Source organism: Fukomys damarensis, unplaced genomic scaffold (assembly GCF_012274545.1).
Source record: "Fukomys damarensis isolate Sample0158 unplaced genomic scaffold, DMR_v1.0_HiC HiC_scaffold_28, whole genome shotgun sequence".
Lineage (NCBI taxonomy): Eukaryota > Metazoa > Chordata > Mammalia > Rodentia > Bathyergidae > Fukomys > Fukomys damarensis.
Window position 1 is genome coordinate 36,639,799 of NW_022900940.1, and position 15,028 is coordinate 36,654,826.

Genomic DNA, 15,028 nt, shown 5'->3' on the forward strand with positions numbered 1-15,028 from the left:
TATGAAAAAAAAAAAAAAAAAAAAAAAAACTGCAGGCAAGACTGATTCCACAGGTTTGCTACTGCCACCTTGTGGATTAACTAGTTTTCACTAACCCAAGTGGGTATTTGATCTTAAGAATCAAAATAGGGGGCAGGAGATTTAGTTCAGCAGCTTGGTGGCCTGCCTTGCAAGAGCAACGACCCGAGTTCAATCCCCAGCACCCACACACAAAAAAAAGAATCAAAATAGGATTCTGAGACAGTTCATGGATGAGGTTTTTTTCCTCATTTGCTTCTCCCTTTCATTTCTAGTACTTTGTCTATCATTTTTACAGTGAGAAAAGGAAATCGGAAGAATTTTATGCTAGGCATGGTGGCGCATGCCTGTACTCCCACAATTGACAATCACAAAACACACAAGGAAACAAATTAGCATGCAAGACATTTGAAAGAACACAGCAAAATCAGATTCCCGACAACTTCTGATGACTGGAGTACTAGTGCAAATGATCAAAGAAGTATACTAAAGATAACTAAAGAACTACCCAGTTAAACGTAAAACAGAATTTAAAAATAAACTGTCAAATTCCAATGAGATGATTTTTGTGGCATAGGAATGAATTAGAACTGCAAAAAACAATGCTTGGAATGTACCACAGAAATGACAAAGAAGAGGGTAAGAGACACGGAGGATACATATGATGAGCAAAATTCTAACTGGGACTTCAGAATAAGGAAACAGAAAAATGCCACACATATTTGAGTGAATAATAGCTGAGAATCTTATCAATGAAATGCAGAAACCAATAGATTAAAGATAACCAAACAAACGAAATTACACCTAGACACAACATAATGAACTTCAGAATTCTACTAGTTTAAGAAAAGTAAAACTTAAAAACCAGAGGGAAAAGAGTTTATCTTTGAAGATAGAATAATCTGAACCTTTCAAACACAGATGTGAGTCTGCATCTTCAATGTGCTGAGAGAAAGTTAACTGTCAACATCGAAAGGACTCGTTCACCTCCCACATAAACCTCCTGCAAATAACGTGCAGGAAAAATTCAATCACTTGGAAATACATAAATTAAAAGCCCATGAGTTTTGAAAAGATTCTACAAAAAAAGAAAGTGAAGATTATTTACTGGAAAATTGCCATGAAGCATATAAAAACTATGACTAAACATTCTACAATGAATGAAAAAAAATGAAAACAATTTTTTCATTTGGGGGGAATAGGCGAAATGAAATGTTACCTGGCAGAGCTCAGGAAAGAAAAGAAAAATAAATAAATTAAGGCAAATATGGAAGCAGCACAAGGAAATCACATAATACTATAAATAAGCAATAAAAGAGTTGAATTAGCAAAGTACATAATATGGGGTCTGTAAAGTTTTGACCAAGGATATCTTGCCTGCTGAAAATGTCAGCATTAAAAAGCCAACTCCTTTATATCCGGACAATAAGAAGGATGCTTTGGGCCTTTCTTCCACAGGTTCAAGGGTCCAAAATGAAAGACTGTCTAGAAGAGAGTTCCTAGGAACCCAGCTCATTCTGGGCCAACTAGGAAAGAGTTTCCTGGAGCTCTGCCATTCAGGCACTCAAGAGACCTCTGAGCCATCTTTAAGGGAGCCCCAGCTATTGCTTGAGCTGGCAGCAGACTTCAGCATCACCCACGTAGTGCTGGCGTTATAGTCATGCAGACTATGAGACATGTAAGCTTCTACCCAGGTTTCAGGAAAAGGCCGGGGAGGTCAGGCAGTGTGCCCCTAAGGGGTAGTGTGTGACGCTGTGAGAATGAAGCCGAAAGCTAACCCCAGGAGTCCCCAGGAAGTTAGAGAAAATGAGTGTCTAACGAAAGCCACAGGAATCCAAACCACCCCAAGAGAGAAGCCATGGGGGAGGCACTGACAGTGCCATAGGATGGGACTGCCCAAGACAAGTGGAATTCACATCTTTGTCCCTGGTGCTGGACAAGTAACTACAGGATTTAACATTCGCTCTGCTAAAATTTAGTCTTGTACTCTCCTACTCCTCTCTGTTGGAGTGGAAATGTTTAACCTGTGGCACTGTATGTCGGCAATGTTTAACGTTTTTAAAAATTATTTTTATAGGAGTTCACAGGTAAAAGTTTGACTTGAGGCTGAGAGGAGACTTTGGATTTAAAGTTCTCTGTAATGCTAGAACTATTAAAAGTTTGGTAACTGTTAAAGAGGTACCAAATTCCTTTTGCATAAAGGGATGTACATCAGTCTTCTGAGGGTCAGGGTCAGATGGTTATGGTTTAGATGGAGAATGTCCCTCTAAAGCCTTACACATTCACAGTTAGGGCTTTTAAAAGTTAGATAGGATCATGGGTTCAGAGCCAAATACGCTGCTGGGAGGTGGGGACCGGTGGGAGGAGCTGGATCGCTGGAGGCGTGACTTTCCCCAGCCCCTCCTTCTCTTTGCTTCCTGACCACCAGGAGCTATCAGCTTTCCTCTGCCCAGGCCCTTCCACCATGTGGTCTTAGTGTTCAAGCCTTCCAAACATGGACTTGAAACCAAAATAATACTCTGTCTCAGTGGCTAAGCCAGGGAATCTGACCATACCTTATCATCTTGAATAAAATCATACAAATCAGATAAAATACGGGAGGCCAGCTAAATTTGAATTTTAGATACACAAGTATGTTAGAACATCCTTATACTGAAAAAATACTGCTGTTAGTCTGAAATCCAAATTTAACTGGGAATCTAGATGTCCTACTTTTGGCTTTTGTTTTAAATATGACCTTACCTATTAACGATTTAATGATCAAATAATCATAACCACGACTTTTATAGTCATTGCTTCCTTTTTTTTTTGTACCAGGGATTAAACTTGGGACCTTGCATTTGCGAAGCAGGTGGAGGAACCACTGAGCTAAATCCCCAGCAATCACTTCCTTATTTTTAAAAATAGCTTTGTCACCCAATATGCTTCCCTAGACACTATAGTTTACTTTTCCTCATTTAAAAATATTAATATATCTTTTATCTTTCTAATATATAGGTTACTGTTCCATCCCTCTTATTTTCTTAAAACTAACAATGGATGATAGATTCAAAACAATTAAGCAAAGGGACTAATTGTCCTATCAACATCAAGACATCTTCAAAATACAGAAATTAAGATAGTATGGGATTGGTGTTTTCAATAACATTTTTTCCTTAGGAAAAGAATAGAAAGTCCAGAAATAGACTGTGTGTTATCCAAACACTACCCTGTAAGTCATTCTATTCCAATGATACATGATAACCACATCTGTCATATATCAAGTTTATAATAAATGTACACACACATAGACACAGTTCATACAGACATACACACAACATGCTTCCTTCACATATAACTTTAATGCCTTAGCTCAGAATCTGAGCTCAGCCATGTAACTTGCAGTGGCCAGACATGACATATAAAGGCCAATGGGGCTTGTTCCCTTTTGCAACCTGCTGACATAGGAAGACATCTGGGTAGATGAATGCTGAGGAATGTGTGGCACGGTGGCAGATATGCTTTGGGCGTTCCCAGTTGGGAACATCCATTGGCAGAGCAACCTAGGTAACTGGCAACTCACCAGAGACTCAGCTGAACCTGGTCTCACAGGAATACAAATTAAATAAATGGCAGTTATTTTAAGCCCCTAAATTTTAGTGTACTTACACAAAAAACTTAATTATATGAAAACAAAACCTGGATTCTTACCTCCCATAATATACATATTTTAAAATTCCAGGTAGAGTAAGGGTGTTTATGAAAACCAAAACAAGCTTTCCGATACAAGAATAGACTTCATAGCCTGTCCAGGTTAGGATGTTTTCAGCAAAATGCAAAAGGTTATACCTTTATATAGAGAGGAAGCTGGGTGTGGTGGTGCATGCCTATAATTCCAGCACTCAGGAGGCTGAAGCAGGAGGATTTCTACAAATTCAAAAACAGCCTGGGGTACATAGTGAGTGCAAGGCCAGCCTGGACTATATGTGAGACCCTGTCTCAAAAAACAAAAAACAAACTTCACCTGAGCTGTATTCCAGTTCAACCCCACACCCTGGGAATCAGAGTGTCTTCTCCAGAGATGATTCTTTAACAATAAGGTAAAATTAAAAAACAAAGTACCGAAAGCAAATAAGGTAAATTTAAAAAGCTAATGCGAGGGGCTGTCATGAATGCTAATAGCTAAACCAAAGAAAATGAAAACAAAATATTTCAATATTGTTGTCATGTTTCACACGTGATAGCTGCCCCCCTGCCCTGAAGGTCACCTCCAAGTGTAGAGCTCCATCACGATGGGAAACACTGTATTACGATTTCCAAACCATTTGAGATGACTCTTACATTCTCATAGTACAATATACAGTTCTCAGTTTCCTGTACATTTTAAACAAAGTAAATGTCCTTGTCAATGAAGTTTACCACCTAGGTCAAACCATCCCAAATTTACTTTAAAAAGACCCAAAAATTCATGATGAATGAAGCAAAACTAAAAAAGGAAACAATGTTCCTTCTATTTTTCCATAATGCTCCCTGCTCCTGTGCTCAGTCTCGCTGGCATTAACATGTAGAGTGAAGGTTAAGCACTTGCCTGGGTAGGAAGGAATCCAACCCTTCTCTAGGTTGGAGGGTACGTGGGACAGGCCAGGGGAGTTTTTATGACAGAGTCATCGCTGAACTGTCCCGATTAATCCATAAGAAAGCTGGCTTTTCACTGGTTTTGCTTCAAGCCTAACTCTGAGCTTGCAGTTCATAAATGTAATAAGAAGCAAGAAAAATCAACTTAACGTTTTATTCAAAGAACCATTTTATGACTTTATGTCCTGCTCTGTCTCTGCTGACATTTCCTACAGCAGACTATGCAACAGGAAATGTGCTGTAGGAAATGTCAAGAGAGACAGATAGTGTTATGCTTTAAAATAATCACAAAGATTCTTACTGTGCTTGTTAAGTGACTGAAATTAAAATGTACTATCACCATTTGAGGGTATAAAGATTTAATGTCTGTAGAAGCATCAATCTTCTGAGTGTGTATTTTCTCCAGGCACTGCATTTGCAATTCTTACTAAGTTATCTGATTGCCTGTATATTCTTTTCACCCAGATGGAAGAAACTTGCCAAACAGCTCTTTCTTATAACTTCAAATGCAGAGCCCCCAAAGAATCAATTCACTGACTCTGATGACTGTCTCTGCTCTTTACAGAGCATGTTTCTAAGACTTTAGTCTTTTCTTTAAAAAAAAAAAAAAAAGTTAAATTTATTCCTCCTTTGAAGAATAAATTTAAAAAACAAAGCCAAAAAATAAAAAAAAAACAAAATTCCATGACTACTGCCAATAAAAGCAATAAAGAATGTGGGAATGCTTACAAAGTCTACACAAAGGACACTGGATAAATTACAGATCCTAAAGTCTTTTAATTACACTCAAATTGAAAGGATTTGCTCCACTGTCCTGTTAATCCTAGAGTTAGGACTCACACCACTTCTGCTACAGTATCAGAGGCCAGTGAACAGTGGAAAGTTCATCCTGAACTAGAAGGTGTAAAAGTGAAAGCATGAACAATCCTAATGACTTTACTCTGTGCTAACCGGAATCTAGCAATTTAGGACTTACTCTTTTACAAAGCCACCATATCTGAATTCCAGGGAGTTGTTCCAATTTGGAGTTCAGTTTTCACTGTACTTCATTTTAAATAGTTTTTATCAGTGACTTTTTTTATTTTTCTTTTTGGTACCAGGAATTGAATCCAAGGCCTTTCCACTGAGCTACATCCCCAGACCTTATTTTATTTTTTATTTTTTGAGAAACAGTCTTGCTAAATTACTAAATTTTCCAAGGTGGGCTAGAATTTGCCATCCTCCAGTGATTCTTTTAACCCAAAAGTAGATACAAGGTCCCACAAATTGACTACTATCTGTGTGCTGTCAAAGTCAAACAGGTTCAGCTTTGAAACTGTAAACCCAAATTACAACAGTGTTTTTCTGTTAATAGGCAAGCAAACATTTAATTATTAACCCATGCCTCTCACATGAGTAAAAAATTAGTGGTCCTCAATTTGGGTGGTAAATCAAGTATCAGGTTTAAAAAAACATAAAAACATACAAGTACCTAACTTGTTCTAAGATTCTGATTTAGAAGATCTGAGGGAGGTTCAAACTGTATTTTGAAAAAGCTTCCCGAGGGACTCTGAGGCAACGAAGGTAGAGCCTGTCACGTAAGCACTGACATAAACAAAACCACATGGCAGTGAGGAATGAAGTCTCTGTTTCTCAGAGGCAGCAGGAACTGTGCCAAGGACTGTTCAAAGTACAGAAAGACTGTTTTACGTCTTTCTGGAGTGTCAATTTTACTTGATGGGTAAACAGTTTAAAATGTCATTTTTATTTTGGGTGGTTGTACATAAATGTGAAAACCTGCCTGGCATTTAAGATCTGTGTATTTATTATACTTTATACTTCAATGCCATTAAAATATGGATCCATTTTGTAGTAGAACGCTAAATCTTCACTTACTTTTTAGATAAACTCTGAGACTTCAAAGATATCTCCCTCTTTTCTTTTTCTTTCAGTACTGGGGAATGAACTCAGGACACTGTGCTTGCAAGGCAGGTGGCAGAACCACTGAGCTAAATCGCCAGCCCTAAGATATTTTCCTCTTAGTCTCCAGTATCCAGGGACGTAACCAGGGCCTAAAACTAGAGTTTGAAAATCCCTGGGTTTAGAAATCCTTTCACTTCCAGGGCTTCTTATTCATTCCACCACCCATGACCTGTTCCCCTCTTCTTGTCTCTTTGTCTTGTATCACTGGGTCTTTTTGCTTAACAAAACTCCAAATCCTCAAAAATTTACAAGTGCTTTTGATATGACTGGAGGTTTTTCTTTCAATTTTTAGGTGGCCTGAGTTTGGTAAACAGATTGCCTATTTACAAATGTTTATGTTTATTGTTACTGAGGAAGTGATCTAATGACAGAGGTATAGCACCTTCCTCGCTCAAAATTGTTTTAAAACGCTATCAGGGGCTGGGGACTTAGCTCAGGGGCACCGAAAGCCTCAGGTCCTGAGTTCGATCCCCGATACCAAAGAAAAAAACAAACGAAAAAACAAAGCTGGGATTGTGCTTGCTTCAACAGCACATATAGTAAAAGGCTATCAGGGATGGTCGTAGGTGTGGACTGAATAACATAATTGAAAAAAAAAAAGCCGCACTTCCTGGCTTTGGAAAAATAGTGCTAGAGAGTAATGTAGGTTAGCAGCAAGGTTTGGCTTTGTCGTGGCCTAAGGGCCTTAAGGGTGGGCAGGAAACAGGATTCGAGTCTGAAGCTGGGTCTGTATCCAGACTCTGGGCAAGTTATTTCTTGCCTGGAAGCTGAGGGTCATATATAAAGTGAGGGTAAAGAGTATGCCCCTGACGTGCACTTAAGTAACACGCATTACTATGGCTTATGGCGCACAGTTATAAAACCGGAGGTCATACTACCGTGACCACACGAACCACTTGACACCCTCCACTCGGCCCAGCGAGGGGTGGGACCGGAACCCGCGCTGCGCCACGCCCCCTTCCTCACGGGCTCAGCCCGCCTCCCGCCCGGGAAGCTCGTGCGCCTCTAGTTCCTGGTAGTGACCAGAGGCGTAAAAAAAGTAGCTACAGTGGCGACAGTCCTCCGATGTTTGGCTTCATACCTGCTCGACGCAGGCCGCATCCCGCTGTTAGTTTTTCTCCTTCACACCTTGAACCCGCGAAGACTCCCCTTCCTGGTTCCTCACAGGGAAAAGGGCGCACTCCGACGGGAGAGCGGCGTCTTCACATCGCACCTCAGGGCGAGCCGACCGTGTAAGCCCCGCCCTCTCCGCCCGATACTTAAAGCGATTGGCTGTCCCTCTCGCGTGCGGCAGCTTTTGAAGTTTTTTCCCTAGGTGACTCTCGGTCACTTGGCTGCCGGCTGCGAGAGGATCCTGAACTTCTAGGTGGAAGATGCTAGAAAACTACTTTGCGGAGTGCAGCATCGGAACTGAGGAGCAGGTGTCTGATGCTAAAGTCGTACCTCAGACCCTGAAAACAAGTAGAAGGTGCCTCTCTGGCGTAAAAGACTTCTACGGTGGCCTGCGAGGGCTGAAGCGTTGTCTTGGAGACAAGAAGCGCGATGGATGTGGAGTTCCCGGCAGTTCCTTTGCCTTTTGGCGCCCAAAAGGAGGAAAGAAAAGTAGTCGGTGTGGGGTTGGCGTTTTATTCCCCTCTCTTGAACCCCCTACAATGTGCTGTACATGTTTGGCATCGTGGGCATCCCAGTGACAGAAATCGCTCTTGCTACCCAGGAGGATGTAGTGCAGTGCCATGACACTGGGTTTAATCTCCATCTTTTAATATCATAAAAAAAAAAGATTACACATTTTAAAATACTGTTATTTGAATGAACTTTGGAAACTATACTGTCTGGTAGCTACCAGTCATATGTAGCTACCACACCTCACTAGGATAATTCTTTTAAATAAATATAGATACATGTTTTGTGTTACCAGATTTTTTTTTTTGCAACTTGCTAATATGCTTGTATTATTTTGTGTCAGACCAAGTTGGGTTTTACATTTTGGACTGCCTCCAAGATACCAGCCAGATAAGTTTACCCAGGTACTCCGAGAAGAGAAATTTCAAATGAGAGCCAACAGCAGTTTATTTCTCTCCTCAGCCATTATCAGCTGTGCTGCTTTCTTAAGGCTCTGTAAAGTACTTTCTTTTTACAAAAGTAGATTTTATAAATTGTCTAACATAACTAAAGTTACCAAAGTAAGCTGCCTTTTCAAGCCTACAAAATATAATGTGCCATTGTACTGTTAACCAGAAAACCTTTCAAAAGTTTCATGTAGTTTAAAATGCATAATTTGCCTCCTCTTCATAATTCAAATATATTTAAAGGTAGAGAAAAATGAAACAATTAGCATTGTTTTATAGTCTGTTTTTCTTTCAGATTTTCCAACTTTCTTTGGTCCTTTAGTTAGAAATCTCAAGTCTCCTTTTAGCTGTGTCATGAAACACTGTCTGGAAAATGCTCTGGTCTCTCTTTCCTGACTTCGTTATCATTGTGACCCTCTTTATAAGACAGTTTCCATGCTGGGGAAGTGCTACCTACATTGTGACTCAACGGCAGTTGATCTCTTCACCCTCTATCCTTTTCTTCCTTAGCACTCAGCTTCTAATAGCCTCTTTCCCACCTGCAGCCATGGAGAACAAAAAATCCAACAAATGAGATTATGGGTTATTCCTGGAAGACACTGACCCTTCCTGATTGATTGCTCCTCTTGATTACCAACTGAAACCCACCCCCTTTGGGGCATGATTCCTCCTTGCAGAAACTGTTTTCACCTGTCCTTGGCTATGGCCATGAATCTTCTCAGTAAATGGGAAATAACCATGACCTGCTTTCAGAGTGGTTCCAAAGCGAAGTCTCTGGGTCACCAGCCATCATCACCTGGGAACCACTGGAAATGGTTCCAAAGCAATCTCCTCCCAAACCTGTGAAGTCAGAGACAGAGAGGCTCCTCCACTGTATGGCTTAACAGGCTGGCTCAGGGTTCTGATACATGCTCTAATGTGAGAACCCCTGCTGTCCATAGTAATTCCAAATGTAATCCAGTAGAACCTTAATATGGGTTCGATTCAAAACTATAACTGATGTGGTCATTTCTGGGAGTGTAATTGGGACAGTACCAAAATTCCATAGAGTAGATTTTAAATGAGGGAAGACAGTGAGATTTCTACACTATGGTACTCATATTTCTGATTTTTATTTGCATTAAGGAATTTTTCATATCAAATCTTTATCATGTTATATATACACAGTTCATTTATTCAGCCTTAATTGACTTTTAAAATATTTGAAAGAATAAGCATGGCTTGTTCTTGAGAACTTACTCGTTTTAGGTTGGTATCTGTGCAGAAGAATTGGAGAATAATGTTGCCTCGCTGTGAATTTGCTAGGAGACATAAACGCTGTTATCAAACAGGTGGGAACTTTTGCCTAGGGTTTAGTTTATGTGTCCTAATCTTTAATGAACAGTGGACTCTTTTTTTTTTAATTTCCCCTGTACTGTGGATTGGACCCAGGGGTGCTCTACCACTGAGCTACATAACAACCCTTTTTATTTTGAGAATCTCACTAGTTGCTCAAGCAGGCCTCATACTTGTGATCTCTTGTGATCTTCCTGCGTCAGCCCCGAGTAGCTGGGATTATAGGGTTGTGACATCGTGTCCAGCAGGGACAGTCATTTTTTTTAAGTTGTACTATGATTGACACTCATTTTTGGGAATTTTTATTTTAAGAAAAGAAATACACTCTCAAAATAAGAATAACAATAGTTAATACACTGTATCATCTTCAAAGTAGTTACTCACCGTACAAGATACAGACAGAAAAGATTCCGTTATACAGAAACAGACATAAAAAATATGGAGTGCTCCTGAATTTGTGCAGGGGCCATGCTAATCTTCTGTGTATCGTTCCAATTTTAGTACATGGGCTGATGAAGAGAGCACATGAACAGTCAGTTCTTGAAAATATTAGGCCTGATTTGCTTGGTGATGGTCTGTTAATGTCTACTTTAAACAAGATTTATGATCAAAACTACTTCTAAAAATAACTTGGTAAAAATATTACTGAGTTAGTAGGACTTGATAAACCTAACTTCCTGCACATAGCTCATGTTTATGTAAAGTAAGCAAATTTGAAGGCACTTCAGTTTAAAGTCATTAAGTAGGCAAATAGAGATTTACTAAGCATAATCCAACTATCTGAAAAATTACAATACAGCTTCCACAGGAGTGAAATAACAGCTAAGAAATGTCTTACACACTGGAAACAGCTAACTTAGTATGTATTTCATTAGGTAATAAAGAGCATTTTACTCTTCAGATCCATCACTGACTTGCTCAGATTCTTGTTACTTATATATAATTTACGCATTCTGTTGTGGCAGGAGGTAAAATGTAGTTATGTGTTGTCATGGTTACTTCATTGATGGAACAGGTTTATTTTGGCCCATGTTTAGAAGTTTCACTCCTTGTGTGGCCTGGTGGACCAGGGTAGAGGAAAGGAAAGCTATTCATGTCATGGCATCCAAGAAGAAAACAAGACTAAGGGAGGAGCCAAGAAGGGAGATTATATCATTCCAGGTTACACCCCTTCTATCTGCCTCTTTCAGCCAGGGCCTGCCTCCTAATGTCGCATGGAGCTGTAACACCACCATGATCCAGTCACCTGTCAAAGCCTCACCTTCAAGCACACGAGGCTTTGAGGGGAAATCCAGACATAAACTACTACTCATGGCACTACTCAAGCTTCACTTGCTTTTGAGTGATGTTTGTTCTCAGTCTACAATATTAAGATACAGTCACCAAGCACGTATTAAATCTTTGGAGCAATTTTATTTGTCAAAATAAAGGCTGTTTGTCAGCCATTCTGTAAGGGTTCAGTGGAGGCTGTGGTTTTCCTTCTGGTGTCAGTGACTGAGGAGGGCTTAAGAGCCCTTGCCTGTGAGACACAGGAGGGTACCGTTTCAGTCTGTGCTGCGGGGATCTCTGATCTGGCAGAAGTCCACACTGATGCAGACAAAAGCTTCCTGGTTTATCCATTTGTCTCCATTAGTTGTTTGCTGCCCAGAGAAAAAGCAAAGAGTATCAGCAGTGTGAAGAGAAGAATGGAGTAGCAATATGTGTGTCTTCCATAAGAGGAGACTTTACATTAACGTAAGTTTATTTTCAAACAGAAAAAATACGTGATTTTTTTAGCTTTTAAAATAATTTGATAAAACACCGTGGCAGCATCCTGCAGAAAATAGCATCCCCTGGATCCTTCTCAAAAACCTCACAAACTGAGAACAAGTGGTAGAAAATTGGCAGGAAAAAATGAACAACAAATCTGTGTCCAAGTTATTGTAGGATGGTTCACTCAGTTCCACCTATTGTGATCTGTGTATTCCCAGAAATTGTGCTTTGCGAAATCATGAAAAAAACCAAGAAAGAAACAAACACCAAGGCTCAGAAACTGGTGAGAAGCACTCTGTAGGCTCAGGCAGGAAGACTGCAAGTTCGAGGACAGCCTGGACTTCATACCAGTAGCTAATTTGAGGTCAGCCTGGGATACATAGGAAATCCCTGTCTCAGAAAAACAGAACACACATACACATGAAAGGAAGGAAAGGAGGGAGGGAGGGAAGAAAAGAAGTCAAGAAAAAAAGGAGTTAGGTACACCACTGTCAAAAATCTCATAAAAACAAAAGATAGGAACCTAATAAAAATGGTAGCAAAGTTTTAACCATGTTAAATGATTACAAAAATATTATATATTTTATATATGTATTACAACATATGTAGTATATTACGTGTATATTATCATAGATATGATACTCCACCTTGAAAATGACCTTCCTTTCTCATGGAAATGGGCATCAGAAGGGTTGTAGCTTGTGAGTTACCGTGAATTGGCGAGAAAAGGGTGATCTGACATTGTTCGAGAAGTTGTAAGAGCAGACAAAGATGGATGTGGCTTGTTGTCCTCAGTTTGATTGTGGCACAGATCATCACAGTTAAGTGATCTTTTTGAACCTAAGTCCCAGGGGCACATTGGCCATCATTTCTGCCTTTAAAATACATATGAGTGTAATAGACAGGTATTTCATCAGTATTGAAAATTTGATCAAATGATAGCCTTCTTTTCCACTTAACTTCTGTATTCCTGCTGGAGGTTATGTTGTAGCCTTTTTTAAAAATTAACTTTATTGGTACATTTAATGTATACAATACAATGGCGTTCGTTGTTGGAAAATTATACCTTTACATAGTCAGTCTTGGTTCTTATTTTTTCCTCATCTCCCTCCCCTCCCTTCAACTGCTCCCTCCCTCCCTATCTTACAAAGTCTTTGTTTTTGTTTTCTCATATTAATTTCATGTGTTGTAGCCTTTCTGTGTGCACTTGTGGCCTTGTCTAATCATTAGAGCGTGGGAAACTGATTATTGAGGCTACCAAACTATCAATTTTTATCACTACAAGGAGCCACTTTTGCAGGATTTGGTAATACGTTAAGTTTTTGTAGCCAGGAGTGATGCTTGTAGTCCTAGTAGTCTGGGAGGCTGGTAGGGTAATTGCAAGTTCTAGCCCAGCCTGGGCAACTTGGCAACTTAGTGAGACCCTGACTTAAAATAAAAATAAAGAGGGCTGGGATTTGGTTCAGTGTGAATGCCTGGGTTCAGTTCCTATACTGCAAAAAATAAATAAGATATCTGTACTGCATTTTCTCTGGTTGTGAGATGGATCATTCCTGACTTTTCACTGTTTTATGTATTTTTATGTATCTTGATTCAGCTGTGTATAGTTTTTTGTGTTTACCTAGCTGTGGTTCTTGCTGATGAGATCATGCGTTAGCAAATATGAAATTCTGCTTTTGCTTTAAATATGTCAATAGTCTTGAAATAAATTCACATTTTCAAATCAAGCATTACAGCAGAATTGATAATGCCTGATTTTGTCTTACAGTACAATTTTAATCAGTAACCTGTACAGAGTTAATGTCACTTCTGTTTTCTGAGTTGTGGCATGATTAATCCCTCTGTTTCCCTAGATCCCTTCTAATAACCTTACTTTAAGATGGAGGGAGCTCACCCCCTTCTCTTGTGTGGGAGTGTAGGGGTATAATACTTACTTATACTTAGATTATAATACTTAGATTATATCTCAGGTATAGTCCCCAGTGGAGCAGAACAGCACAGAAGATGTTCCAGGGCTAGATGTGATTGTTGCCCACTAAGCTGCAGGTGGCTTCTTTCAGCACAAGAAGGCACATGGGTACATAAAGCATCTACCTTGCTATTTTTCCCTCCAATCATGAGCTCTTCAACACAGCGGGTGTAGCATACCTCCTTTCCTCTTCAGTATCTAGGGGAAGAACCAGACGTTCAGACTATCTCCTGTGATCATAACAACTTCATTTTAAATTTAGGGCCAGATTTTAAATACAAATATTCTTTAATAAAAACTTCACTTTTTCTAAGGCAGTGTTTGCCTGAGAGTGTTCAGATAAGATTATTTAGTTTTTTATAACTCAGTTTTCCCCAGCTAACTTTGCTATGGGACTTCTCGGAGTCTTTAATATGTTAATAAACAGCATGGATCTCCAGGAAGAAGGATATTGCCCAACTTATTTTATTGTGTCACCAGTTGGGACTATTGGACATACTTATTTTGTTTGCAGCATTAATGATTGAATCCAGAGGCACTCTAGGGAGCTACATCCCTAACCCTTTTTATTTTGAAAAAGGGTCTCACTAAGTTGCCCTGGCTGGGCTCAGACATGTGATCCTCCTGCCTCAGCCTTCCAAGTAACTGGGATTAGATGTATGTGCTACCAGCCCAGCTATGGGACACGTTTTTCTTACCATGTTCCCCAGGAAGGGTCACAGGTCAATTAGCTTCTCAGAGTAGCCTTTATACAGCCATTTGGAAATCTTGTAGTTTACAGCTGTTGCCTATTTCCAAGGAAGTTTGATAACAGCCCACTGACATTGGTTGTTTTCACTGTATCTCAGTCTAATTTAGAGTACATTCCCCTTGTCCAATTTAGGAATTAAGCTTCCTGCTTATGAATTATTACGCTGTAATCTACCATGTTCAAGAACAACTGCCTATGACTGCTCTGTGATCAGAGAAGAGCACATACTGTAGACACTGGGTGCTGCACGACTACCTTCCTCGATGCGGTAAGACAAGAAAGAAATTATAATTAATTATAATATGTGTAATTTGAAACTAGAACAACAGGCATTAATAAAGCATTTGAGAACAAACATGTTCAATATATAAGGGCATATTTCATAAATGTATTCTTAAGTAAGGTTTTTATCCTTGGTATGTCCTAGTATTGTGTGATAATTGATATACTCAGTGTTGTAAGGATATATTTACCATCTGTATTAGTCATTTTTTTGTCACTATGGCCAAATACCTGAGAAAAGTAAGTTAAAGGAGGAAAAATTTATTCAACTCGTGA

General features: G+C 39.5%; 1 protein-coding gene and 1 pseudogene across 5 annotated transcripts in view; both read right to left on the reverse strand.

Moving 5' to 3' along the window:
- Btd (biotinidase) overlaps nt 1-8,085 on the reverse strand; it is a 52,005-nt gene extending 43,920 nt beyond the window's left edge. For 2 of the 5 annotated variants that reach the window (XM_033756991.1, XM_033756990.1), the window contains exon 1: nt 7,676-8,085. In XM_033756991.1, the coding sequence (XP_033612882.1) occupies nt 7,676-7,695 (20 nt within the window). In that variant the 5' untranslated portion in view covers nt 7,696-8,085. The remainder of the gene's footprint in view (nt 1-7,675) is intronic. The other 3 variants (XM_033756992.1, XM_010612771.3, XM_033756989.1) reach the window with 3 other exon arrangements.
- Nucleotides 8,086-10,430: 2,345 nt separating this feature from the next.
- On the reverse strand, nt 10,431-10,523 carry LOC117283666 (annotated as a pseudogene).
- Nucleotides 10,524-15,028: the final 4,505 nt, after the last annotated feature.